This window comes from Mus musculus, chromosome 17, assembly GCF_000001635.26.
Source record: "Mus musculus strain C57BL/6J chromosome 17, GRCm38.p6 C57BL/6J".
Lineage (NCBI taxonomy): Eukaryota > Metazoa > Chordata > Mammalia > Rodentia > Muridae > Mus > Mus musculus.
The window spans coordinates 46,623,402-46,650,270 of NC_000083.6; the positions used below are offsets into that span (position 1 = coordinate 46,623,402).

The 26,869-nt window shown below is 52.1% G+C and overlaps 3 protein-coding genes across 12 annotated transcripts in view; 1 reads left to right on the top strand and 2 right to left on the bottom strand.

Moving 5' to 3' along the window:
* The window catches only part of Ptk7 (PTK7 protein tyrosine kinase 7), a 65,599-nt gene extending 58,951 nt beyond the window's left edge, over positions 1-6,648 (bottom strand). Inside the window, exon 1 of one of the 4 annotated variants that reach the window (NM_175168.4) lies at positions 5,867-6,103. In NM_175168.4, the coding sequence (NP_780377.1) occupies positions 5,867-5,921 (55 nt within the window). In that variant the 5' untranslated portion in view covers positions 5,922-6,103. Of the gene's footprint in view, positions 1-5,358; positions 5,447-5,551; positions 5,638-5,866; positions 6,104-6,620 lie in introns of those variants that run through there. The other 3 variants (XM_006524924.2, XM_017317638.1, XM_006524922.2) reach the window with 3 other exon arrangements.
* A 574-nt stretch (positions 6,649-7,222) lies between these two features.
* Positions 7,223-22,788, bottom strand: Klc4 (kinesin light chain 4). Of its 4 annotated transcripts, none has more exons than XM_006525044.4 (17): positions 22,574-22,788; positions 21,680-21,752; positions 20,848-21,111; positions 18,713-18,943; positions 17,222-17,303; positions 16,490-16,709; positions 15,994-16,081; positions 13,512-13,613; positions 13,219-13,392; positions 12,792-12,891; positions 12,575-12,627; positions 12,331-12,401; positions 12,009-12,117; positions 9,349-9,489; positions 8,632-8,747; positions 8,427-8,487; positions 7,223-7,672 (listed from the first exon to the last, which is right to left on the bottom strand). In XM_006525044.4, the coding sequence occupies exons 3-17, from the start codon at positions 21,103-21,105 to the stop codon at positions 7,622-7,624; spliced, it is 1,857 nt and encodes a 618-aa protein (XP_006525107.1). In that variant the 5' UTR covers positions 21,106-21,111; positions 21,680-21,752; positions 22,574-22,788; the 3' UTR covers positions 7,223-7,621. The 4 variants fall into 4 exon arrangements, with proteins under 4 accessions (XP_006525107.1, XP_011244991.1, NP_083367.1 ...); XM_011246689.2 differs by lacking the exon at positions 22,574-22,788 and adding an exon at positions 22,090-22,524 and having other exon boundaries at positions 8,427-8,490; NM_029091.3 differs by having other exon boundaries at positions 7,228-7,672; positions 8,427-8,490; positions 22,574-22,679.
* Mrpl2 (mitochondrial ribosomal protein L2) lies at positions 22,771-26,731 on the top strand. Of its 4 annotated transcripts, none has more exons than XM_017317496.1 (7): positions 22,771-22,863; positions 23,989-24,157; positions 24,836-24,977; positions 25,071-25,186; positions 25,258-25,368; positions 25,607-25,707; positions 26,483-26,731. In XM_017317496.1, the coding sequence occupies exons 1-7, from the start codon at positions 22,858-22,860 to the stop codon at positions 26,693-26,695; spliced, it is 858 nt and encodes a 285-aa protein (XP_017172985.1). In that variant the 5' UTR covers positions 22,771-22,857; the 3' UTR covers positions 26,696-26,731. The 4 variants fall into 4 exon arrangements, with proteins under 4 accessions (XP_017172985.1, NP_001303671.1, NP_079578.1 ...); NM_001316742.1 differs by having other exon boundaries at positions 22,820-22,863; positions 25,634-25,707; NM_025302.4 differs by having other exon boundaries at positions 22,828-22,997; positions 25,634-25,707.
* Positions 26,732-26,869: the final 138 nt, after the last annotated feature.

The following is a 26,869-nucleotide window of genomic DNA, read 5'->3' on the forward strand; positions in this document are numbered from 1 at the left end:
TATTCTGGTTAGCACTTAACCAGATGACATCTTTCGTTATGCTCCATGTGACATACATCCCTCCATCTTGTCCCCATCCTAGCTCGGGTCCTAAGATACCTCCACCCTTAGAAGACACTAAGAAGCTGTCAACAGGCTCTCCCCAGGCCCCTCAATTCAGACAAGCACCCTCTTTTTTGACACTACTCCCCTCCATTTCAAACTGACAAATCTTCCTTCCCAGCCAGGCATCATGGTGCACGCCTACAATCCTGACACTCAGGAGGCTCAGGCAGGAGAGCCGAGTCGGAGGCCAGCCTGAGCTACTTGGTAAGCTTGAGGCTTGCTGGGCCTATTAGCCATACCCTGTCTCAGAAGTAAAATAAAATACACAAAAGATTCCTTCCTGCTACTCAATATAAGAGTTTTCTAACAAGCTCTTTATAACTGCAATTTCCCTTTGAAATCTGGATAGGCCATTCAAAAATTACAATATAATTTAATAAAGGGGGCTGGAGGGAGCCTTTCCTGTCCCTCCCCATGATTCTGATTGACAGGTCTGAACGACTGCCCAGGAAACAAATGTAAATGAATAGCCTTGAGTCACCTGCTTCCCCCATTCTTGCTTTACTCTCCACCCAATGTTCTCGAGAGAGCCAGTCACCTCTGCCTGCCTCACAATTTGAGACCCTGTTTTCATAAGTCCCTTGCACACTTATAAGCAAGGTCACATATACTCTGCTAACTCCTGGCCTAAGTGTGCCAGAGGATGAGCAAGGGCTCTCCTGTAGGACACTCTCCTGTGCGTTCTGCCCAAGGCATGTCTCAGGCAGGCAGAGAGACAGGAGTGTGGCAAGCCAAAGGGAAGGGGCCAGCGTGCTGCCCTCTGGAGGGCCCTTCCTACCCCGGTGCTGTTTGTATGGCATTCCTGAGAGGGAAATGGCCTAAGCATGGAGAAGACGAGAGAATGGAAAAAGTGACACATTCAGAGAGCTTCCTCAAACCACTGATTAGCTGTGGCAGCAGCAGCGGCAGCAGCAGCAGTGCCAACCCCACCGAAGGAAGCATCAGGGGGCTCGGCAGGGGCGACTGCACACTTGGCAGTGAAGTTGGAGAACCCCAGGATGGAAGGCTAACCCAGCAGGCCATAATGGTAGGGCTTCCCTGCTAAGCAGATGGGTGCCAGAGAAGAACGCGGGAGCAGGGTGGGCAGCACCTCCGGGGCAAGTGAGGGCCTGAACCAGCAACCGCAGCCCAGCCTCTGAGCCAGCCACATGGCTCTAGCCGGAGGCAGGGTGCCTGGGCACAGCGGCAGAGGGGCGGCTACTGAGGTTAGGGAAAGCAGAGGCAGTTGAGGGACACAGGCCAAGGATACCCAACCCGGTTTAACCCCGTTTCTCCCATCAGGAAAACACCAAAGCCTGAGTCCCTGGTCCTAAACTGCTCTTGGCTCCAGTGTAAGAGCTCTAACTAGCCAGCCTCCAACCCTTACAAGGCTCACGGAAGCTGTGCTGGCTTAAGTTCACACTCATGCAATGCCCCAACTCCCAATACGAAAGCTGAGCTACGGCCGGAGGAGCAAAGCCTTCCTGTATGGACCAAGCAGGTCCCGGAGACTTGCTCTTCAACAGTTTTCCTTGATTAAAAAATAATAATAATTAAAAAAATCAATTTCTTCAGGAAAAGCACTGGCTCTAAAAAAGAACTAAACCTCACATTATTTAATGCTACACACCTCCCAGAGTATGCACACATCAGCAGGCAAGTTTCTTAACAAAATCAAACTCAAATCAAACCCAAAATACCATAACCTTTAAATTCACATATCAGGGGAATCAAAGATGGCCCAGTGGGTGAAGACACCTACCACCGATCCAGATGACCTGAGGCCTGTGACCCCGGGGGCCACATGGAAGAGAACCAACACCCGAAAATTACCCTCTGACCTCCACAAATTCATCTACCCATACAATAAATAATAACAAAGTAATAATGTGTGAATCATTCCAAGAAATGTCCACAAGAACAAAGTTACTTAGTGTATGTCTTAAAATCTTCACCTCTTACACAAGTCTCGACCCACTGACACTGACTGGCCTTAAGTTTCTATTATCTACGCAGAATGTCCCCACAGGACCTGTAGAGCTCTGGGGACCTCACCACAGCAGAGCATGCTTGGACTCCCAGCACTTAAGAGATTTGGAGAGGCAGATCAGGACTTAGAAGTCAGTCTGGAACTCCAAGAAAGCCAGTTTGTGATTCTGACTTACTCGCTCAGAGATGGTAGTATAGACATCTGTATAGTATGTCACTGTATAGACAGGGCTCTGAGTGGTAAAGCTACAGAACTGCCTAGGTCCACACACATTCTCCACCTTAATTCTTCATCCATAGCCTCTTGGGACAAGACAGCTCCCGCAGTCGGAAACAACTGTCCGTGCCCAGAACTCTACAAGACCAGAAACACATCAAAAATCAGAAAAGCCCACCAGGGAACAATGTCTGTCCCCTTGACTCTACCATGACAGTGCAGGTCACCAGAGGAATAACAAGCAACTGAACCCCAGAGAGGCTGGAGACACAGACACCCCACCCCCACCCCCACCCCCACCCCCATCCCACGATGCAAGGAAAGGCTTAACTCTGCTACTGAGTTACCTTTCCCTTCCCTTCCCTCTTCTAATTGCCCTGGGTAAGGACCCGCTCTAAATAAGGTTCCACATTAAAGGAATTCTACACTGGAACTCCAACTGGGGCAAAAACACAGATGGTAAATTCAAAATGAGAGAGTCCATGGTAGCTCAGTTAGACTGCTTGCCGAGTATGCTGGGAGCCCTGGATTTGAACCCCAGTACTGCATAAAATTGGCACACCTGTAATTGTGGCACTAGGGAAGAACAGGCAGGAGGATCAGAAGTTCAAGGCCATCCTTGACTGCATAGCAAGGTCAAGGCTAGTGTAGGCTACTCTGAGAAACTGGATGGATGGATGAATGGACTCTCAGGCTGATAGATGATAGATAGATAGACAGACAGACAGACAGACAGATAGACAGACAGGTCCACAGCCTGAATTGTCAATTGTCCCTGCTGCTCTGACCACACCCTCTGTGAAGGTGCCCTCGCCCCTGTGTACCAGGCCTGAATTACAGGCTTCAGGGTGTAGAGGAACCCAACCCTCACTACAGTGTTCAGAAAGTGAGGATTCAGCCTCCACAGAGATGCAAAAGCCTGGAGACCCAAGGAAAAAGGGTGGGAAACGGGAGCGGGCAGAAAACACACATGACCAGAGAGCCGGTTCTAAGATGGCTCAGCAGGTAAAGGCACCTGCCACCACGCATGACAACCGGTTAACATCCCTGGGACCACCACAATGAAAGCAGAGACTGGATCTCTCTCAGTTGATCAGTCAGTCGCCTTCTGACCGCCACAAGTGCACTGTGGCACACGTAGGCACTCGCACACTCGAACTTCAGCACACACACCAATAAATGTAAAAAATAATCTAACGACAAGAACAAAAATCCCAGGTTTTGGCCAGGTGTGGTCCTACTATCCTCTAATCCCAGCTCTCTGGAGGCTGAGGTAGGAGAATCATGAGTTCTAGGCCAAGGAGGGCTGCACCATAAGCCTAGGGCCAGCCTGGAGCATGTAATAAGACCCTGTCTAAAAGGGGGTGGGGGTGGGGGTGTCTGGGTTCTCAACTTTAAGCCTTCTCTTCCTCCCCCACCGTATTTATCACACCAGGGATCTCAAGGTTTGGACCATAACTTGGGTATTTACAGCATAATTACCCAAACTTCAAAAATGGCCGAGTCTACAAACCTGGGCAGGCTAGGTCCCTAGCCCCAGCCTCCTTAACAGTGAGGTCTCCCTACAGCTTCAGTTAATGACACAGTTAAACAACACGATGGGGAAATGTGCTTCGATCTATTAAAACCTCCTTGTCCCCTGAAGACATGCATCTGGGGTAGGTAGAGTCCCTGGATCTCACCAGCAGAGCAGGCGCCTCCGCTGAAATCGTTTACAGCACACGGATAGGTTTCACACGAAGGCACATTTGGTGGAACTGATTTAAGGCTCTCATTAAAATGTTTCTTTGTGGAGATACCCCCCAAACCCCTCCTATCCAACCCCCCCCACACACACACCCTCCCAGAACACCCACCACTAGAGTTCACATCTCGAACATCAAGAGTCCTCAGAGAAGAAATTGGCAATGTAGCGTGGTTGAGCAAGGGCCATCTCCACCAGAACTTGCCTTTGACTTCAGAAAGCTAAACCGCAGCAGCAAATACAGCTACATCTAGCAGAGCCACACACACCAAAACCCAGCAGCCAGCCGAGGAGGCCTGTGAGCTGGGGCTGCCTGCCCATATGGTTGGGCCTTCATCCTGGCTGTGTTAAAAAACAAAACAACAACAACAACAACAACAAAACCTTACATACTTCCTCTGGGAGCAGATGCAGGACTTTGCCATGAGCAATGACTACCCCACACATAAGGAACACAGGACAACTTAGGAACACCAGCTTAAGAGACCCCAGGGTTGGTTTTTAGGCTATGCCTACCTCTTTATAACTGGGGGTGGGAAAGACTTTCATTCTCTGGTCCCTAAACCCTCAACAGCTGGTCAGGAAGATGACAGTATACAATTCCCTGCCCCTGCCCTCCCGGCTAGAACTCATTAAAGAGAAGGCTAAGTAAGTTCTTTTTAGGTTAAGGACTAAGACACCCCCACCCCCACCCCCGCAGACTGTCTCCCCAAGGAGGGCTGTTTCCGCAGACCACCACTGGTAGTTTTGTCTTGGAAGGTAAGGAGGGAGTCATTTGGACCAGCAGACTGGGTATATGGGTGGCTTGGCGATTTCCGGTTAAGTCACTTACAACACCTTAGTTGTGACCGACTCTCAGGTGTGATCAGCCAGGAAATAAAAGTCTGCGGGACAGGGTGCCCCTTGTTTGCCCTGGAGATGGGGGGGGGGGGCGGGGGGGCCACACCCTCACCAAAGTAGAGAGACCCTTCACGAAAAGCCAGAGTTGGGCGCTCTCTCTCTCTCTCTCTCTCTCTCTCTCTCTCTCTCTCTCTCTCTCTCTCGTTCTATCTCTCTCTTTGCCTTTCTGCCCTTAGGAAGAGAGACAATCCTTTCCTCCGAGAACACGGACACACGGACAGGATGGAAATCCAGGAAACAGCAAAGCAAAGCCCGTCCGCACCTTGGCAAGCCGGCCATGCCCGATTTTGGCAGCGGCCTTCACTCATTAGTCACCACTACAGCCTGGGACCCTCCGCTCCAGGGATACGACCCTGGCACCGAGTAGGCTCAAGGCCTAGTTGGAGGAGAAGATTAGGCACTTCTCAGTCTAACCTGCCCTCACCCGCAGGGCCATCTGGGGTTCCAGCTTTGCCCCGGAACTTGCAGGGAGGGACCCGGGCGCGTCGGGCCGGCATAGGTAACAAAGCTCCGCGCCAGGCGCGCCCCATGTCAGCTCGGACGGGATCGGGAGCCAGGCCTATCCCCCTCATCTGGGCTCCAAGGCCCGGGGCATTCCTGGGTGTCCGCGTCCGCACCTTTTCACGGGATGGGAGGGCACTGCTTCTCCAAAAGGGAGATCTTAGCAGAGCTTGGGAGCCAGCGACTCCGGGCAACGCTCGAGCAAACTCTCGGATCGGGCGGAGAGAACTCACAGCAAACGCGTCCCCGCGCCCCAGTGCACCGTGTCGCCACCGCGTAGGGGGCGTCGCCAACCCAGGATCCTCGAGCCCCTAGCGAGCCTCTCCACCTCCCCAACTGCCCAGCCCACCTCTCCAGGGCCCTTCCAGCCCCCGGGACTCCCGCGCTTCTCAAAGCACAGCTCGGATCCTCCCGGTTCTCGGGGGACTCACCGGCCAGCAGCGGCAGAAGCAGGGCTCTGAGCAGAGTCAGCGGGCGGGCTCCCATCCTGGCGGGCTGCAGACGAGCAGCGAGGTTCAAGGCACACGGCGAGCGGGCGCGCGGACCGGAGCGCGGGGGCCGCCGCAGCAGCTACAGCCCGAGCCCGAGGCGTCCGGAGCTGGAGCCGCGCGCGCCCCGTACATCCAAGCCCTCGAGCGCGCCGCCGCCGCAGCCAAGCCACGCCCCCGACGCCCCCTCCTCTCCGCCTGCACGGCGCCCCGCCCCCTGACGCCCCCTTCCCCGCCGTCGAGGGGAGGAGCTGGCAATAGAAAGAAGGATCTGGGGAATGATGGGGGGGGGGGGGAGCAGCAGTGGCCGTCTTAGGGGAGTGCCGGAGACCTGGGTGTTGTTCCCACCGCCTAATCTATCCACTGGGACGCAAGAGAACCAAAGTGACTCTCAGAACTCCGTTAGGCCCTCTGAACCTACCTGGAGATCTGGAGCAATAGTTTGCCCAGAATTCTCCAAGTTGCTGGAGTTAAGCAACCCAAAGTGCTGCATGAGACAGACCAGCAGGGTGTCTCAGAAGAAGGCAAGGAGGACATAGCCAGGATGTCTCAGAAGACAAGGAGGGCACAGCTGTGGTGCCCGGTGGAACAGATGTAGCCAGGGAGGGGGAGGGGCGTGCGTGACACTGGACAAATCTGAACCCAAGGTAGAAACCCTGGGCTCCAACCCCCAGCGAGAGCTATTAAACAGACATACATCCCAAGTCCATCTCCAAGCAGTCTGGGCTGTGTCAGGGCATGGCCAAATCTCCAGCTGTGGGGAGGCCCAACGCAGCCCTTGTTCCAGGCACCCTCCACCCCCAGCGCCACCACCCCCACATTCTTTCTTTGTTGTGAAAGCAGCAAGGGGTGTGGGAGGCGGGTCAGAAGAAGTCAAGCTTTAGAAGATGGGCCCCAGCTGCTGACAGGCCTCCAGGATATGCAAGAGAGGATGGATAGCGCCTTGTCCCCCTTCTGGCTCTGGAGGGCCCCCCAGGCCTGCTTAGACCTCCCTTCCCCCAAGCAGCTGGGAGGGGGGAAGGAAGCCACAGAGGGCCTCACAGGCAGGAGAAGTGGCGCCAGGACTCCAGGGTCCTGCCACATGGCCACCACATGTCCCTGACAACCCCGTCCACAGCACCTTCTTCTTGTGTGCCTCATTCCCCATCCCCCAGAAGTCTTCCTCCAGGCCCTGCTAAAGAGGGTACAAACACGGAGGGAACCATTGAGCCAAGAATTCAACAGTCCTGCACACTACCACTGCCCTCATCCTTCTAGGAAGGGTCCTGAACAACGTCTTCAATGAAGACTCCGAACACAAAATGTTACCTGGTTCATTTATTAAAGAAACAGTGAAATATGTGGACCTGTAGTGAGGCAGCAGAGGGTAAAAGAGACCAGGGCAAGGCAGCCCAGTTGGCCAGCCCCAAACTGACAGAAGAGCCAGCATCAGGCGCATCCCTGAGGTGCAGACCCACTTTCTCCCACCTTGGGAGCCTCAGTCAGCTACTCTAGAGGACTCCAAAGTAGAGATCATGTTATCCTGAGGGCCCTTCCGAAGGGGGGTTCCCAGGGAAGGAGCCTAGACCCTAGAAGCAGCAATCTACCACATACACCGCTCCCTCTTCACCATCCTATTGAGTTGGGGAAGAGACAGGAGCCATGGGGAATGCTGTAAGGGCTGTGGGGACCCAGCAGACTAAAAGAGGGAGTTGAATGTCAGCTACTTGAAGAAAGGTCCACAGTGCTGGCGCTGAGGCCCCGGGAGACCTGAAAGAGACCAGCAACCACACATCACTGCAAACTCCTGGAGTCTGCCTGCTCTGCAGAGACTAAAGATGGAATTTCTAACCTCAACCTAAGCTCTAGGACTTTGCTTAGGCACGGTCTACTGGAGGAGCTACGGGACGAAACCTGGGCAAGAATGCTGGCTTGCACAGTGAATGAGCTGACCCAAGAGCTCACTGTGTTGAACTGGCTGGCAGTGTTGCCTGCTTTCTCTAAGGGAGACTTCATGCTGCTGGTGTTCCTACTTCCTCACTGAGACCTCAAGGGAAGGAGTAAGACACGGCCAGCAGCTCTAAGTCACTCTGAATTATTACCAGCTTAGAGAGCACCAGTGGCTGGTACTCTCCTGAATAATTCTGACTGAATCCTTTAGCCAGAAACTCTCTCTCTCTCTGTCTCTGTCTGTCTATCTGTCTGTCTGTCTTTCTCTTCTCTTTCAAACCAGGTTTCTGTGTCACCCTGTCCGTGCTGGAACTCTGTAGACCAGGCTGGCTTTAAATGCAGAGTCCCACTTGCCTCTGCTTCCCCAGCTCTGAGATTAGACATGTGTCCCCCACTGCCCCTGTCTCTCGATGCCCAGCACCTCCGATGCCATGCTGTCAGTCTGACTCCTGAAGAGCTCCAGTCTCCCAGGCCACCTTCACTATGGTGAGTCTTCCACCTTCCCAGTTGCCCCTGGGACTGCCTTGGGGAGCCCTTCCTCCCTCGGCCCTAGGGTGTCCCTCAGCACGCTCACCTGGAGGGGGGCTGCATTGGGTTGGTTTAAGTAGTTCAGCGAGGCCGCCCGCTTCATGCTGCTGCTGCAAAGAAAAAGAGAAGTGAGGCCCCCATTGCTCCTCTGTGTAGGACACTCTAGGACATTTCTCCGGCACCAGGAGGTGCTGCAGGCCAGGCCTGCTGACCTGCTTTGTCATAGTTACCCCTTGTCACTTGTCATGTACCTGGAAGGTCGCGGCTCCGTCCCCTGGAGCTTCCTCACCAGTAGCTCACTGCTCCTACGAAGCACATCCCGGATCTTGCCCAGAGAGCCGCTCCTCTGGAGGGTGCCACTGCCATCCTGTTGGGAAGAGACAGGCATTGGGAACCCAAGGTCCCATGTCACCCAGCTTCTAAGTCTATTCCTGCCATTTATTCCCTTTCCTGAAGCCCAGTGATTGAAAGCAATGGCCTCATCAAGAACAGATTCCCAGCCAGGCGTGGTGGTGCACGCCTTTAATCCCAGCACTCGGAAGGCAGAGGCAGGCGGATTTCTGAGTTCGAGGCCAGCCAGGTCTACAGAGTGAGTTCCAGGACAGCCAGGGCTACACAGAGAAACCCTGTCTTGAAAAACCAAAAGAAGAGATTCCCAGGGGCTGTCAAGATGGCTCAGTGGATAAGAGCACTGACTGCTCTTCCAAGGGTCCTGAGTTCAATTCCCAGCAACCACGTGGAGGCTCACAACCACCCGTAATGAGATCTGACTCCCTCTTCTGGTGTGTCTGAAGACAGCTACAGTGTACTTATGTATAACAATAAACAAACAAACAAATAAATAACAGATTCTCAGGGCCAGGCCTGAAAGGATGGGCTAACTGGTGGGTACTACATGACTCATACCCTGTACAAACTTGGGGAAAGACAGCTTCAGAATTCAGGACAGTAGTAGTGAGCAGACTTACCCCTGACCACTCCACAGCCACTGATGCGTCTTCACCTCCCTCGAACTTCACGCTGTCTCCAGGACCCTCCTGGATGGCCTTTCTACCATCTCCTTCCCCGAGCAGCTCTGCCACCTTGGTCTGACTGATGGGGTCAGTACCCTGGAAGAAAGAGGAGGAGATGTTAGGAACACAGCCCAGCCTTATAAGCTGCTCTTCCAGAGGACACAGATTCAGTTCCCAGCACCTACGTGGCAGCTCACAAGTTACAAGGCCTGTAACCCCAGAGCTGGGGATTCAGTGCTCTCTTCTGATCTCAGTGAGCACTGCATGCATGCAGACACATGTGCAGGCCAAATCACACACACACACACACACACACACACACAACTGTAAAAGAACGAGTACTGAGAGAGAAGGTTGGAATTGAGGATCATTTCAGGGGTAACCTAGAAACCTCATGCAATGGAAACTCTCTGGAATCTATGAGGGTGACCCTAGCATAGACCCCTGGTACTGAGAGACACAGAGCCTGAACCACCTTCTATACTGGGAAAATGGAGGAACTGGGACACCAACCTGGCCACAAAATCTTCTATGTACAGTTAGTTTGTCCTGCCTACAAGATGTGCTAAGGTAAAGGTGGTGCAGAACTGGTGGGGGCCAACCAGTGACTGGCCCAGTTTAAGCCCCATGCCATGAGTCGGTGCTCATCCCTGACACTGCCTGGAGGGCCAGGACCAGAGGCTGGATAACCTAGGGTAAGATAGAATCAAACAAGGCTGGGGGCGGGGGGCAATGAAATGAATGCTGCTTATATTCTGCTGTCCTTGTAGGCTAGAGCCTAGCATAATCATCTTCAGAGAGGCTTCATCCAGCGACTGATGTGAGCAGATGGAAAGACCCACAGCCAAACATCATGGAATCCCTCAGAAGGGGGGCAGGAAGGACTGTAGCAACCAGAGGGATCAATGACATCAGTAAAACATGGTCCACAGAATCTACTACCCAGGGCTCATAGGGGCTCACAGAGACTGAAGTGACAATTAGGGAGCCTCGTATGGGTCTGAGCTAGGTCCTTTGCGTACATGGTACGGTTGTGTAGCTTGGTGTTCTTGTGGGGTTCCTAACACCGGGAGCAGAGGCTCTGACTCTTTTCCTCATACTGACTTGCCTAGTCCAACCTCTGAGGGTTGCTCTCCCTGGGAGGCCTGCTCTTTTCTGAAGGGAAATGGAGGGGGTGGGGAGGAGAGGGAGGGCAGGAGACTGTAGTTGGGATGCAATATCTGAGAGAAGAATACAGTAAAAGGAAGGAGCTGGGCCCTCACACTCCCTAAGTCCCAGGATGTGGCTCACCTCGCTCTTTTTCCTCTCGGCAGCCAGTGCAGGGACAGTGTCTCCCCTCCTTACTATGCGCCTCACTCAGCGGCTGGACAGATCTGCTCTGTGTGGCTCCAGTACATCCTTACAGACTTATATGTGGTAGCTATGGCCCAGAGTGAAAGGCCACTTTTAAGTCAGCTCACACCTGCCCTGGTTTGGATTTTTTGAGAAAAGGCCTCAAACTCATAGTAACTACTCTGCCTCAGCCACCTGAGTACTGGAATTACAAGCGCAAGCCACCATACCAGCTATGAAAGAAATCTTAGATCTGCACCTGACACAAGCGGCAAATTTGCAGTGAGAACATTCTTTTTGTTTTCCTTTTTTCTTTTCTTTTTAAAGATTTATTTATTATATGTATATGAGTACACTGTTGCTGTCTTCAGACACACCAGAAGAGGGCATCGGACCCCATTACGGATGGTTGTAAGTCACCTTGTGATTGCTGGGACTTGAACTCAGGCTCTCTGGAAGAGCAGTCAGTGCTCTTAACTGCTGAGTCATCTCTCCAGCCAGCATGAGTGAGAACTTTCTTAAAAACTACCACGGCCATAAGACTTGGTCCCTCTCTCAGCACATGCACAAGAAACCCAAGAAGTCCCTTGAGTCCTTGTCCCCAGGCCCTTCCTTCTTGGCCCTGCCATCTGGACTTGTATTTTTCTTTGGGGCAGGGTCTTTTTTTTTTTTAAGATATATTTATCGGCTGGGTGGTGGCGGTACACACCTTTCTTTTTTTGTTGTTTTTGTTTTTTTTCGAGACAGGGTTTCTCTGTATAGCCCTAGCTGTCCTGGAACTCACTTTGTAGACCAGGCTGGCCTCGAACTCAGAAATCCGCCTGCCTCTGCCTCCTGAGTGCTGGGATTAAAGGCGTGTGCCACCACTGCCTGGCCACACCCTTCATCCTAGTACTTGGAAAACAGGCAGGAAGGCGGATCTCAGATCTCTGAGTTCATTTCCATAGAGTCTACAGAGCCAGGGATATACACAGAAACCCTGTCTCAGAAAAAAAATGCCTGCGTGCCTGGGTGATATGTGTGCATCACATGAGTGCAATACCCATGGAGGCCGGAGACCACTGGATCCCCCAGGACTTGAGTTACAGGCCGTTGTGAGCTGCCTGACATGGGTGCTGGGAACTGAACCTGGGTTCTGGGCAGCAACAGCAAGGGCTCTGAGTTACTGCGCTAGCCACTCCTGATGCAGGATCTTAGTAAAGACCATGGCTGGCCTGGAATTCCCTTCTACCTCAGCCTCCTGAGCAAGCAAGTACCATGGCCCTGTGGTGTGGGCTCCTGACCTGTTTCCGGGAGCGCAGAGCACATTCCTCCAGGGTCTCGGCTGCCTCCAGCTTCCCCTGGCGCCTGTACAGAGCCCCTAGGTTTTTCAGAGTAGTGTTCACTGTGGGGCTGCAGGGAGGAGGATACAGAAATGGAGTGAGAACATAGCCCAGCAGCAGAGCACTTGTCAAGCACACACAGGCCCTGCAGACGTGTAAGTGCTACAAAACAGAACAATGGAAAAGGGCAGGAGAGGGGCAGAGAAAGGGCTGTGAGAAGGCTCTGAGATCAGGAGGCTGGACAGAGGAGCCTCAGAGGAGCCTCTGACCCCTGGCAGCTCACCTGCTCACTCTGCAGGCCTTGTACCACCCTCCGTACTCTGCATAGGGCGCACTGCTGTCACGGGGCCGGCTCTGGGGATGAGAACAGAAAGATGCTAGGAGGCAGGTGGGCACGGGCTAAGGTGCAGACTGAGTAGGGGAAGGCATTGTGCACTGAGGGCTGGCCAAGTGAGTGAATAGCTAAGCTAAGACAGGCTTAAGGCAGAGGCCCTGCGAGCTGCCAGTGCCCGGGTAGCCCCACTCACCCTGCTCATCTCCTCCCGTTCCTCAGCATGCATCCAGATCGGCTTGTGGTCATCTGAGGATGAGATAGCGCATGAGGAGGTAGGAGAACAGACCAGGACATGTGTGGGGATTCAGAACCCACAGGCCAATGGAGCTGGACTGAGGGGGTGTGGCTGTCCCTACAGCCTGTGTATGGTCCCTGATCTACCCCGCTCCCAGACCTTCCCACCCACTCACCATCCACAGACCCGAACTCCTGCACATGGGCACAGGTCAGGATCTCTTTGTACAGAGCCTCGGCCTCAGAGTACTTGCCCTGCTTTAGGTAGCAGGAAGCCTAGGAAACAGCAACCCAGGAGCAAGAGATGAAGAAGGCAGGTCTCAGCCAGACTCAGGCAGCTCCACTTGGCATCTGGCTCCAGAGACCCTGCTCATTCAACCTGTTCTCATTACAGAGTTAGTTATTCTTGCCCAGCTCCCAATGCGACTGGGAGCCTCTGTCAGCAGATTGAAGCAGACCCTTCCTTCTCAGAGGTAGCCATAGAGACAGGCACCAAGTTGGCCAAGGAGCGTGCTCCATTCTGAGGCTTTCTGAGTCCAGGACCCATGTGGGAGGCCTTTCCCACCCACTCCCCTTCCACCCTCCTGTCTCTTCCTTCCTTACCAGGTTATTCTTGGTCCGAGCTACATTAGGGTTGTCTGGCCCTAGCTGGCTCTCATAGATGGCTAGTGCCCGCTGATAATAGCGTTCCACCGCCTCGTACTTGCCCTGGTTTTGACATAGGAGGGCCAAGTTGTTCAGCTGTTTTGCCACATCTGGATGGTCAGTGCCCAAGACCTGAGAAAGAGCATAATTATGTGTGTGCACGCACATGAGGAGAAGGAAAAGAGGGAAGAAGATAAGAAGCTGTAAAGGGGAGGAGGGGGACCAGGGAGGATGGGGAAGTTGGTGGGCACCTTCTCTCGGATCTCCAGTGCCCGCTGGCACAGTGGCTCTGCCTCCTTGTATTTACCGCGTTTGCCGTACAGCACAGCCAGATTGTTGAGTGTGGCAGCCACCTGCAAAGAGGGCCAACCCCCATTACACCCCAGATGGCTCGGCAGGGAAAACGCTTGCTGCCAAGTCTGCGGACCTAAATTCACGGGACACGGGGAGAACCATTTCCAGCAAGCTGATTGTCCTCTGACCTCTGGATAACTCCCCCCCCCCCCCGCCCCAGCCCCCGTAGTAACTTCAAAAAGGACACAGACAGACAGAGACATTGTACCACCAGAGCCAAAGTCTGGAATGAGAAACTATGAACAAAACGGCTGAAGCTCTATGGGGTGAGGTATCGCCCCCTAGAGGTACTTTGAAAATTTTCTGATGGTGGTTTCTGGCTGCAGTCCAGTGCTTTTAGCAAGGGGAAACAGGAAAGCCATGGGTAGTGTGCGTGTGTTATAGGACTCTGGAGACTTTGGAACACCCCTGGACCTGTGAGCAAGGGGCAGAAGCACTGGCATCACTAGGAGGAGGTCAAGGTCCTGGTGCCACTGAGATGCAGCATCCCTGCCTGGCTAATGGGACATCACAGGGAACTGTTCTCACAAGGTCACCTCATTTCCAAAGCTGTGATGGCCCCCATTTTCTCAACTTGGACAACCCAGCAGTTGCTTGGCACTCTGTCCCTACTCAAAGCTGTTTTCTAGAACTTTATCTTTTAAAAAAAAGTCTTAATGATGTGTGTGTGTGTGTGTCTGTGTATGTATGTGTGTGTCTGTGTGTGTCTGTATGTGTGTCTGTGTGTGTCTGTGTGTGTATGTATGTGTGTGTGTCTGTCTCTGTGTGTGTGTGTGTGTGTGTGTGTGTGTGTCTGTGATGTACCATGGGAGACCAGAGGTACCAGATGCTTTGAGTCACCTGATGTGGGCTCTGGGAACTGAAGCCAGGTCCTTTGACAGAGCAGTCCACTCTCCTAACTGTTGAGCCACACCTCCAGCTACCAACTTATTTTCAAAGCTTTTAAATGTATGTGTATGTATGTATGTATCCTTCCTTCCACCATGGAAGTTTGAGGATTGAACTCAGGTCATCAGGCCTGGCAACGTGCAGTTTTACTGCCTGAGCCATCTTGCCAGTGCACATTTCTAGACTCTTCCTCTTTTATACAAATAAAAATGGCCTGTGAATACCTATAATAATGCTGCATTTTAGGCCAGGCGTGGTGTGTACGCCCTTAATCCCAGCACTCAAAAGGCAGAAGCAGGCAGATCTCTGGGAGTTCAAGGTCAGCCTGATCTACACAGCAAGTTCCAAAACAACCAGAGCATTGTGGGGAAAAAAACCTGTTATATTAGTAATAAAATGGTTACCCAAAGCCGGGCATGGTGGCGCACACCTTTAATCCCAGCACTTGGGAGGCAGAGGCAGGTGGATTTCTGAGTTCGAGGCCAGCCTGGTCTACAAAGTGAGTTCCAGGACAGCCAGGGCTACACAGAGAAACCCTGTCTCAAAACCCAAAAAAAAAAAAAAAAAAAAAAAGCTACCCATATGGCTTCTGCTTTTTGTCTTAGCACTTCTATAAATCCAACGTTAGAATCTTGGGTTTTTGTTTTTTGGGGGTTTTTTTTTGAGACAGTGTTTCTCTGTCCAACATCAGATTATTTTGTTATATTTTCTAGGAAGTTGTACTCGGTTATTTTTTACATTGTATTGAGTGAATCATGTAATAAAAAATTACTTTCTGTCTCTATTATATCCATTAGAGTGTTGTCTCGTTACACTTCAGGGGGTTATATGTATAGGGAAGATATACTAACTGTAAATTAAATTCCAAGAAAAAACACTTGTCATACAAAGAGAGTCGAAGGTCTAGGTGTATTGCCTCACTAAGTTCAAGCTAGGCAAGAGACTGCTGCTCTAACATGGCAAGGCCCTGGGTTCCTAAAACCCCATGAGGGAAAGTAGGTTAAGAAAGGGGAGTAAGGAGGGACAGATGTGGGCAGAGTACTTTACAGACATGCTGGGGAGATGACTCCGAGGCTAAGTGCACTCACTGGCTGCTCTTCCAGAGGACCTACCTCTAATTCCCGGCACCCATATAGGATGCTCTCCTCTGGCCTCTATAGGCGCTGTACACCCACGGTGCACAGACATACATGCAGGCAAACTACCCAGACACATAAAAATAAAATAAAGGGAAAAGGACTTTTTGAAAGAAAATATCTCAATTAAACCTTGTTATTCTGTACAATTGCTAAACCCTAATATAAAATGTAAGCAACACAAACAGGAGTCACTGGGCCTCAGAGAACTGAGAGCCAGAGTTCACTGGGTGAAGGCCGAAAGCTCTCGAGCCTCCTTCCTACACACGTGGTGAGTGGACTGAGGGCAGCACACAGAGGACTAACAGGCCAACACAGCAGAGACAGAGGGGGCGGAGTGGGCGGGAATACTGACGGCTGGGTGGTCCCGGCCCAGGGTGCTCTCCCGGATGCTGAGAGCATCGTTCAGCAGATGAGCAGCCTCCTTGTACTTATTCTGGTCCCTGGAAAGCAGCAGAAAGGATGAGCGTGAGTGTGAACCCCGCCCCCATACCATCTCCTCCCTCCCTCCCTTCCTTCCTCCGAGAGAACTGAGGCACACTTAGAGACTGAGAGGACAGGAAGAAAACTTCACGACACACCAGGCTGTAGACACTGCCATCGCAAGAAGAAGTCACAAGTCCTCATAAGCAGGAGCCACAAACAGAATGAGGCACACACTCTCTCCAGAGAGGCCAGAGAAACAGAGTCTGAGAGATGAGGTTTGTGTGTGGGGGAGTGGGAGTTCAGGACTGGAGGGAGGGGTCCAGTGTGGGGACAAAGCCTTGCAGGGTATCCCTGGGAGGCCCAGCAGAGAGCAGAGGAAGGTAGGATGAAAGCTGCTGTAGACAGCAGAGGACGGCAGTGCTCACCGGTACACCAGAGCCAGGATGTTGAGCATGGTAGCCACATCAGGGTGACCTCGGCCAGATGTGCGCTCCAGGTCCTCTAGCGCTTGCTTGCAGAGTGGCACCGCCACCTCATAGCGACCCTGAGCTGCATACTGGATGACCAGGTTGTGCAGGGTCCGCAACCTTGCTGGGATCTCATATCCACCCTGCTGGGCCGCTGCAGCACCCTGACCACGGGACACTAACTCATCCCCAAAGAGACAAGGCATTTCCTCAGAGGACTTCTCCTTTTCCCTTGCTGCCTGCCCTCCCCTCTGCCCTCCCTGTCTCTTGGCTGCTCCCCACTAGGCTCTCAAAGGAGACTCCACACCACTGCTGTTCTCTTAAGCACACCCTTGCACCTGTGCCCATCACAATCCCATTTATTCGCTCAGTAAGTCACTCAACTAACATTTGCTAGGGGTATCCAGCAAAGCAAAAACATGAAAGGTGTGAGGAATCCTTGTGGCTCCAGCCCAGGGTTATTCTCTGCTAGACTGCAAACTTACTTTCATCTCGGTAATCCTCGTACATAGCACACTCATTAAGTGCTGATGGGTACAGAGGAGGGAGGGACTCAAGTCCTAGGCTGGAGTCTGCCTAGTCTCCAGAATAGACAACTTATCTCTGGACGTGGAGATGCTACTCAGACTGGGCCACAGCTTGAAGCAGCTTCCTGCTGCCCGCACCCTGCAGCCCCACAGGCAAACTCACAGTCGTTGCCGGAGTCCTCCTCCTCCTCATTGGGGAACAGGTCATCCAGAGAATCTTTGGTGGCCTCTCCCTCCTTCTCCTCCTGGAAGAAAAGGGACAGCATGCCAGACCCCAAGGGCCGCTTCATGGGTTCTTCTAAGCCACAAACCCACCAAGCAATGGGGCTGAAAGCTTCTGTCCCTGGGAAAGACCAGCAGCTGACCAGTCATGCACAGGTCTCCTGGATGGGAAAGCCAGGGATGTCATAGACAAAATAGTTTAACTCTATTTCTCATCCCGAAAGCTCTCTAACACTCTGTTCTCCCTCTCTCTAATGCTCACCTTTTGCAATTATAGCCATGCGATCCCTGTGCACTTACACTGATTATACGTCTCTCCTGTCTCTCCTGAGGGGAAGGAGTATGTCTGCTCTTACTGACCCACAGTGTCTAGCTCTGCCTTGGGCTTACCATCTCTGAGGGCCCAGCCCTCACTGTCTAACACATTTCCACAATGGAAAATGTGCTTTTCTTCTTCGGGAATGGTAGCCTTACACAGAGGCTTATCTGTGTGTCCCAGGTAAATCATCTCTCCATCCCCTGGACAGAACAGCACTCCGGCTAGCCCTGGACTGTTAACTATAATTCCTCCTCCAGGCCAGCAAGCTCCTCTTTCCCCACATCATCATTGAAAATCCAGCACAACTTCTTCTTTTTTGGGGGCGGGGGTGGTTTCAAGACAGGGTTTCTCTGTGTAGCCCTGATTGTCCTGGAACTTACTTACTCTGTAGACCAGACTGGCCTCGAACTCAGAAATCTGCCTGCCTCTGCCTCTCAAGTGCTGGGATTAGAGGCATGCGCCACCACGCCCAGCCCAGCACAACTTCTACCCCACTTAAATGAACACGGTGAGATGGCTCAGTGGGTAAGAGCACTGACTGTTCTTCCTTAGAAGGTCCTGAGTTCAAATCCCAGCAACCACATGGTGGCTCACAACCACCTGTAATGGGATCTGACGCCCTCTTCTGGTGTGTCTGAAGACAGCTACAGTGTACTTATGTATAGTAATAAACAAATCTTTAAAAAAAAAAATGAACACATGGTTATAACTACCTCCCAACTCTGTACCCCACCTCCTCTCTGAACCCTTCTGACCATGCCAGTCCTCAGGGACCTATCTATGTGGCTCCTCTATCTGACGGAGCCACATCCACACTGTGTGCTTGCTGCTTTGTCTAGTCACATCCATGTCCTTGTGTGTGAGCCCAGTTCTGCACAGACCTGAGAAGGCAGGCACTTTTCCTCCTCTCTGCACTCACTCGGCACAGGCACAGGGATACATAAGCACCAGCTCACTGAGAGAAGACCGTAAGGGAGTCTCCTCCCTAAGTGGGCTGTGCTCTCCCTGACTGTAGCCCTTAGGATTCTGGGTTCCAGCTGTCTGACCGTTTGTCTTTGCCACACATCCTGGTAACTGAGAACGAGAGCTTTCGGCCCACTCTCACATGCTCACCATGCCGTGGCCGTCCTCATCATACTGCCGCAGCTGCCGCAGGAACTCCAGGTGCTTCTTCTCTTCCTCTAGCTGAGCCACAGCCTGCTCGCTGCGCTGCAGGCGCTGCTGAGTGCCCGCCAGCTCATCCCGGAGCCACTGATTCTCCTGGCATAGCCGCCGCACTTGGGCTCGCAGCTTCTGCTTCTCAGACTCCACTGTGCTCAGGTGGCTAGCCAGCGCCAGCATCACCTAGGTGGGAACATCATATGAGCTCCAGGCTTTTGGATAAGAGCATTCAGGGGACAGGTGGCCTTCCGGAAGATGACAGAGAGGAAGCAACAAGCGGCAGTGAGTGGCAAGAGATGTATCATAAGCCGAACATGGTGGCACACACCTTTAATCCCAGCACTCGGGAGGCAGAGGCAGGTGGATTTCTGAGTTCGAGGCCAGCCTCGTCTACAAAGTGAGTTCCAGGAAAGCCTTGGCTACAAAGAGAAACCCTGTCTTGAAAACCAACAACCAAAAAAGAGACGTATCATAAACAGATGCTCCGAGGCTGGAGCAGTGGCTCTCAACCTTCCTAATGCTGTGGCCCTTTAATGCAGTTCCTCGAGTTGTGGCTAACCCCCAGGCATAAAATTATTTCATTGCTATTTCATAACTAATATTGCTATGTTATGAATCGTAATGTAAATATCTGATATACAGCATGTCTGATAGGTGACCCTTGTGAAAGGGTCATTTGACCTCCCAAGGGTTACAACCCACAGGTTGAGAAATACTGGGCTGGAGAGATGTCTCAGTGATTAAGAGCACTGGTTGCTCTTCCTGAGGGCCTGGGTTCAATTCCTGGCACCAACATGTTGGCTCACAACCACCTGTAACTGCAGTCCCAGGGGATCCAATGGCCTCTTCTGGCCTCTACACATACCAGGATTACGGGGAGTATATAGACATAGATGCAGACAAAACACATACACAAAAAAAAATGAATGGAGTTAAGAAAGAGAGATACTCAGGCTGGAGAGACTGCTCAGAGGTTCTGAGCACTGACTGCTCTTCCAGAATTCAATTCTCAGCAACCACATGGTGGCTCACAACCATCTGTAATGGGATCTGATGCCCTCTTCTTCTGTGTCCAAAGACAGCAATAGTGTACTCACATACATAACATAAATGAATAAATCTATAAATGAATGAATGGAATTAAATGGATACTCTAACCCCAGCTGTCACCCCGCCCATTAGACGCCAATCTTCCAGTTCCCACTCAGACAGCAGCAGCCTGCTCCAGGCCTCCCTGGTCTCTGCCCTTAGTCTCTAGTTCTACTCTCATCCAGAGAGCAGATGATCCAGGCCGAATCCCATCACTCCTCAGACATCCCAACAGCTCTCTCAACCTGAGGACAGCCTCCCAGCTCCACACTCTCTGTAGATGTCTCCCATGGCATCCCTCCTCCTCCTGAGTTATCTACATTGTGCCCTCACTCACTTTGCACCCTGCAGGAACCCACAGCAGCTCTGCAAATCACTAAACCTATGAGCCAGGCTCCAAGCAAGGCCTGTGTGCCTGTGCTGCCTGCTGGACCATCAATCCCATGGTGCGCATCCTCACCCTCTCTGCTCAAACATCACCTTTTAAGTGAGGGATTTTATGACAGCTCTGTATCCTCTTCCTACTTCCCTCCTTTCTTAAAGCTTTATGTCTTTATTTGATGCATATGAGTACACTGTCACTCTTCAGACACACCAGAAGAGGGCATCAGATCCCATTACATGGTTGTGAGCCACCATTGCTGGGACTTGAACTCAGGACCTCTAGAAGAGCACATAGCTCTTAACCCCTCAGCCATCCCTCCAGCCCCTTCCCTTCTTTCTTTGTCTTTGTTCTGTCCTTAGCAATGATCACTCTGGCCCAGTAAATCATTTACATATTTACCTGAGCTCTAGCTGACTCTCCCAGCTATAATATCAGCTCCGAGAAGAACTGTGCTGTGGTGTTCTATACTGCACCACCAGCATGCAGAAGAGTTGACACACAGTAGTCACTTAATGAACATTTAACGAATCAACAAATCCAAGTTTCTAGGACAAGGAGACCCCCAAACTTGCATCATGTCACTGGAACACTTGGCATCCCCCCTTATTCTTACCTGGGCCTCGCTCAGCCCCAGCTCGATGTTCTCCATAGACCGCCGCAGCTGCCGGGCCTTCTCATGGACCAGTCCTTCCTCATGGCCTCCCTGTTGCAGACACTCAATGGTGTGGGACAGGCTCTGCAGCACTGCCTGATGTTCACTGTGTAGGGCCTCCAGCCCTTGGCTCACCACCTTGGTGCTGCCCAAGATCTCCTCTTGACTGAGCCGGTGCCCTGCAGGCTCATCCCGCTGCCCCAACACCAAGCCTGACATCCTAGGCTAAAGAGAAACCACAGAGTTCAGGTGGGGCAGAGAAAAGACATACTACTAGAGATTGGTGGGCATCCCGCAAAGGGAAAAGAGTATGGCCGACCCCATGGCTAAGCTGATGAAAGAGGAGGAGTTCCACGGCACTGACCATAAAACTAAGGTGAGGGAGAGGAATTAACCTGGATAGAGATCTGTAGGACAATCGGGCAGGCTTGGAGCTAGAGGAATTCAGGACTTGGCAATTGGAGACAGAGCATAGGTTAGGGAAAGGAAGCAGGGGATCTGAAGCATTGTAAGAATCACAGAGGACTTGTGGGAGAGCTGTGCAGAAAGCAGTGTCCCAATAAAGGGGAAGGACCCAAGGTTAGGGATGTGGGAGTACAGGAAACAGCAGCCGTCATGACAAGGCTCTGGAAGGTTCAAGGTCTTCAGGCTGCATCAGCAAAGGCACTAAGCCCAGCACCTCCCAACCTGCTGATCTCCTTCCAAACCACCTTCTGGCCTCACTCCCCCCCCCCCCCCCCGAATTCAGCCGGTCTTCCTACTTCCTCCAAACTCATCCCTGAAGTCTCCTTACCTGCTTACAGAGCAGAAGCTCTTGGCTTCAGGCGGCTCCCAGGCCAGAGCCCGGAAGAAACTCTGACCTGAAACTAAGGATTTAGAAGGCTTTGTACTGCCCAAAGTCCAGAAGTCCGGCAGTCCCACCCCTTCTCTGTCACCACCTCACAGCCTCTCAGAGGACCTGGCACGGAGCCCCACCCAGGACAAACACCCTCCCTCCTCCAGCCTACAGGTTCTTCAAAGACTTGTACTAATGTCCCTTCTTCCTTAAGTCACTCTCCTCATTCCAGCTCGGTGCAGTTACTTTCTCCCGATAAGGAGACCTGCAGCAAGGGGTGTGGTGTCCCTGAGAAGGGAGACCCGGTTAGGATTCCCAACAGGATTACGGCAATCGCCTCCTTCCATAGCTTTGTCTGACATAATCACCTAACAGGCGCCTTAAAATGTCTCGCAAGTGCCGGATGGTTCAGGGATGCATAGCAGATCTGCTGAGCACAGTGGGGTCACGGAGCAAGGCTCCGAGCGCAGGCTACCGAAGCCTGAGGGCCCACAGTTCAGGAGTGTCTAAGGTTCCTGCCTCGCCCCGAGGGCCGAGGGTGAGGACAGAGTAAGATCGCCAAAGGCTGAGGGGAGAGGAAGGGCAGAGTGAGTGAGAACAGAGTTGCTGCCCGGGACCCGACATCAGACCAGCTCGAGGTCACAGTCAGGGGTTCCCATAGGGGGCGGGGCAGGTTATCCCACTGTCTGGACGCCGAGGGGCGGGGAAGAATCGCGGGGGGGCGGAGTTTTTGAGTCAGTCTAAAGTTTTCTGAGGTTAGTAGGAAGGGACTTATTCATTTGTCCCGGAATGTGGGAATAAGAGTCAGTGTAATCTTAATTCTCAGCCCCAGGGGTACTCCCAAAGACTCACCTGCAGTCTGCCGGTCCGGCTACCGCCTCCGTGGGTGCTGCCCCTTTAAATTTATCATGGCTGCCGCTCGAGGCAATTGTTTTGACGGCTCCAAGGGGCGGGGACTGCCGCCCGTCACGTGACCCGAGCAACCCCCCCCCCCGATGATTGGCTGAGAACTTGTTCTTTGGAGAGGCAAGAAAGCGTGTATCCTGCGGCGCTGCCGTTCTGTGCCCGCCTCTCTCGCGTCATTGGAAAGCGACGGGACCGGGACCGGAACGTCATCCCAGAGCGCCAGGCTCTGGATGAAGGTAAAAGCGAGCACGGCGCGGAGGAGCCCGGCCGGCCCATGGCGCTGTGTGCGCTGACGAGTGCTCTGCGCTCTTTGAGCCTGGCATCCGCGGCCATTACCGCCCGGGTTCCGACTCTGCTCCCTGCTGCCCAGGTAATCCGCTTACCTGGGAACTAGGATTGGTTCTTTCCGCCTGGGCTGTCCGGGATCCCGCAAGGCTAGGCGAGATCACGTGACCTTCGTTCTCCGTCAATCCCGATCTCAGATACGGGCTTCCAAGTGCTTTTGCAAGCCTTTACTAAACAGGTTGCAGAAGTAACATTAAGGTGCCAGCCGTAAACCAGGCAGAGAAGAGGACTGAATTAACCGACCTCCTGAGAGTTCTTATGCACATTTTGGGGATGAGAAACCTGGTCAGCAGTCTTACACCTTCTGGGGCTAGACAGACGGGCTTCGCAACTTGCCCTGCTACTGCAGATTAAACCTAGAGCCTCGCTCATTCTATGCGCTTCCTCTACCTCCTAGAACCAGTGCTCTTAACTGTTTTAATGTACGACTGGGTTATTGCTGATATTAGGGACTGTCGAACAGTGGGTCTGTAGTGGGCAATGGTGAATCACACACACACACAAAAGAAAGAAAGAAAGAAAAGAAAAGAAATTACTGATCTTGCTTCTCTGCATTTCTCAGGCTGAGCATGGCAGAATTTAGCGAATGTATATTTTATAATTCAAGCTAAACCAAACACTTAGTCTACAGCCAGTGGAAAAGCAAAATAATCATTTCCATTCATACTCGAAAATTCCTCAAACCGTGCATTGGGCAAAAGGCACCACTGCTGATGGTGGTGATAGGTGTGTGGAGTTTACCAGCTCTGGAGAAGTGAATTCTTCAGGGAAGGAAAGGTTTCCAGGCAAGAACTTGAAAGGATTTAGAAGATGATGAAAGGGAGACCATTTCCTTGGAGAATTATATCAGAGGTTTACCAAGTGATTACCAAGTAACTGGATAAACACATTACACTGGTATTTGTGAAGGTTGGAGATTAGGGGGCAGCGTTCTGAGATGTTTCTGGGAAGCTAAACTTAGTCTAGGTGCTTTCTTGCTTGGTTCTCTAAAAGAGAATATTTCCTTTAATCCCTAGATACAGAGCAATGTCCTCCTTCAGCTGCCCCCTGCCTTGGTGTCGCCCTCTTACCGCCCAGTGCATATGTCTGCGGACCGCAGTGCCAAGTTTGTGTCCTGGAAGAGTCGTACCAAGTACACAGTTAAACCAGTGAAGATGAGGAAGTCTGGGGGTCGAGACCATACAGGTGGGAAAAGGGCCTGGAGCATTCAGGAGGAAAGTGTGTTAGGCTCCTGGGGTTTTTTTTTTTTGTTTGTTTTTTGTTTTGTTTTGTTTTTTGAGACAGGGTTTCTCTGTGTAGCCCTGGCTGTCCTGGAGCTCACTCTGTAGACCAGGCTGGCCTCAAACTCAGAAATCTGCCTGCCTCTGCCTCCTGAGTGCTGGGATTAAAGGCGTGTGCCACCACTGCCCGACTGCATTAGCATCCTGGATGTCTATATAGCAGTGCACTATAGCTTGTAAGATGTCATTGAGGTGCATCTCACCGTGTGGGTCATGACTGAAGCTGAAGAAGAGACCACAGAGAAACAGAAAACCTGCTCAATGCAAGGGACCAACATTATAATGGTTTAATGATGGGAGTCCAGTGTATATCCCTTCCAGTACAGTTTTAATAATCATATTTTTATTGAGCCATATAAGTGTTACCCCACTACTTTTGCAAGGAAGCCCTGGCCTCTGTTCACCCACATACTGTGGCTCGAACCTGGGACCTCAGCGCTCACAAGGCAAGCTCTGTACTGCTATACCACCAACCCTTTGTCGTTTTTCTGTTTGTGATATAATAGTGAGGGAGTACTACTGTCCAATCTAGGCTGAGAGTTATTCTAACCTGAATCACATGCCTGAACTGTCTTGATCCTAGGCCGCATCCGAGTGCATGGTATCGGTGGAGGCCACAAACAGAATTATCGCATGATTGACTTTCTACGGTTCCGGCCAGAAAAGGAAAAGGCACCAGAACCGTTTGAGGAGAAGGTTGTGGTAGTCCGCTATGATCCTTGTAGGCAAGTTTGGGATGGGAAATGATGATGGTGTGGTCTGAATTGTTGTTTTGTAGCTTCTCAGAAAATGTGGGCTTTGTCCATCATCCTGAACAGGTCTGCAGACATAGCTCTGGTTGCTGGGGGTAGCCGGAAGCGCTGGATCATTGCCACGGAAAACATGAAGGCTGGAGATACAATCCTGAACTCTAATCACATAGGCAGGATGGCAGGTGAGGGATGGCTGGTGGATGTGTGGGGTGGAGGTGGCTGGGTCTTGTGCTGATGAGATCCTGTTTTCTAGTGGCCGCCCAGGAGGGGGATGCACATCCACTTGGGGCGCTGCCTGTGGGGACCCTCATCAACAACGTAGAGAGCGAGCCTGGCCGGGGAGCCCAGTATATCCGAGCTGCAGGTATGGGCACAAAAGCTACACACATCCCACAATTGGGATAGCACTATTCTGGGAACCCTTTAGACTCACATCTGTTCCAGGACAGGAAGAAACAAACAATGAGAGGATCAATCTGTGCTTTGTTTTAGCCTAGATCATAGTGTATGATCTTCTGTGTTTCATGTGCCCCCCCAAGGGCAAAGGAAGGGTGGCATGTGGCCTCAGATCCCCATGGAAACCTCCCTCTGATTTGTGGAAGGTGGCCAAGCTGTTTCCCCTTCCCCAGGGACATGCGGTGTGCTGCTTCGGAAGGTGAACGGGACAGCCATTATCCAGCTGCCCTCGAAGAGGCAAATGCAGGTGTGTATGGGCACAGATGGGAGGGGTCAGCAAAGAAGGAAGTTTTGGCCGGGCAGTGGTGACGCATGCCTTTAATCCCAGCACTTGGGAGGCAGAGGCAGGTGGATTTCTGAGTTCAAGGCCAGCTTGGTCTACAGAGTGAGTTCCAGGACAGCCAGGGCTACACAGAGAAACCCTACCTCAAAAAACAAAAAGAAAAAGAGAAGGAAGTTTTAGAATGTCCCTCAGTGTCTCCCAAGTGTTTATGATGCCAGGCAGTGCCTCCCTCTGTGTCTGCTCTGTTTCTGCTACCTGACTAAGCATGCCATATCAGGCTGGAACTTTAGAGTCGAGATGCCCTTCCCAGCCAGGCCGGGCCATCCGTGTCTGTAACCCCAGCATCCCAGACACTGAGGCAAAAGAAGCAAGCCACCTAGGCTTTCTCAAAAAACCAGAAAAAGACGTAGGTTGAACCACCAGGTTGGAACTGGCTTTTAATCCCATCTCTCAAGAGTCAGAGGCAGGGGTGTCTTGGTGCAGTGCCAGGTCAGCCAAGACTACATACCTTCCCAGACCCTGACTCCAAAAGAAAACCACAGACACAAACATAGATATGGGGAGTCTTTTCCTTAACTTTTAATTCATTGTTGGACCCACGTTTATATTCTAATGTTTTGTGTTTCTCCCTTCTCCCGTCCCTCATTGAGTGTAAGAAGTCACCCAGAGTAGTGTTCCCAACACTGCCCTGCCAGCCTCGTGTCCCCACCGGTGCGTTCTTGTCTGCTTCTCTTGTCAGGTGCTGGAGTCATGCACTGCAACTGTAGGCCGAGTATCCAACGTTAACCATAACCAGCGGGTCATCGGCAAGGCAGGAAGGAACCGCTGGCTGGGCAAGAGGCCTAACAGTGGGCTGTGGCAACGCAAGGGAGGCTGGGCCGGCCGAAAGATTCGGCCACTACCACCCATGAAGAGTTATGTGAAGCTGCCCTCCGCTGCTGCCCAAAACTGATTGCCCTGGACTCTAATAAAATGTCTCTTGTTTTTATCTCTTACTACCTTTTCACTTGGGAGGGCGCGGTACAGAATGGACAAGAAGTAAACAGGGATAGAGGGAAGAGGATGGAAAAACGGATGGGGAGGGGGCAGAAATGACCTCCAAGGTCCTATCCAGTTCTGGCTTTGG

What these genes read in the sequence shown, in the direction of transcription:
- Mrpl2 (NM_001379057.1), top strand. Translation starts at nt 22,902, where the DNA reads ATGGCGCTGTGTGCGCTGACGAGTGCTCTGCGCTCTTTGAGCCTGGCA. An exon ending in GTCCGCTATGATCCTTGTAG is followed by an intron (nt 24,978 to 25,070) that starts GCAAGTTTGGGA and finishes CATCCTGAACAG; the next exon opens with GTCTGCAGACATAGCTCTGG. An exon ending in TCACATAGGCAGGATGGCAG is followed by an intron (nt 25,187 to 25,257) that starts GTGAGGGATGGC and finishes CCTGTTTTCTAG; the next exon opens with TGGCCGCCCAGGAGGGGGAT.
- Klc4 (XM_011246689.2), bottom strand. Translation starts at nt 21,105, where the DNA reads ATGTCAGGCTTGGTGTTGGGGCAGCGGGATGAGCCTGCAGGGCACCGG. An exon ending in TGGGCCGGGACCACCCAGCC is followed by an intron (nt 13,614 to 15,993) that starts GTCAGTATTCCC and finishes CCCTCTTTGCAG; the next exon opens with GTGGCTGCCACACTCAACAA. An exon ending in ACGGAGCCGCGACCTTCCAG is followed by an intron (nt 8,491 to 8,631) that starts GTACATGACAAG and finishes TTTTCTTTGCAG; the next exon opens with CAGCAGCATGAAGCGGGCGG.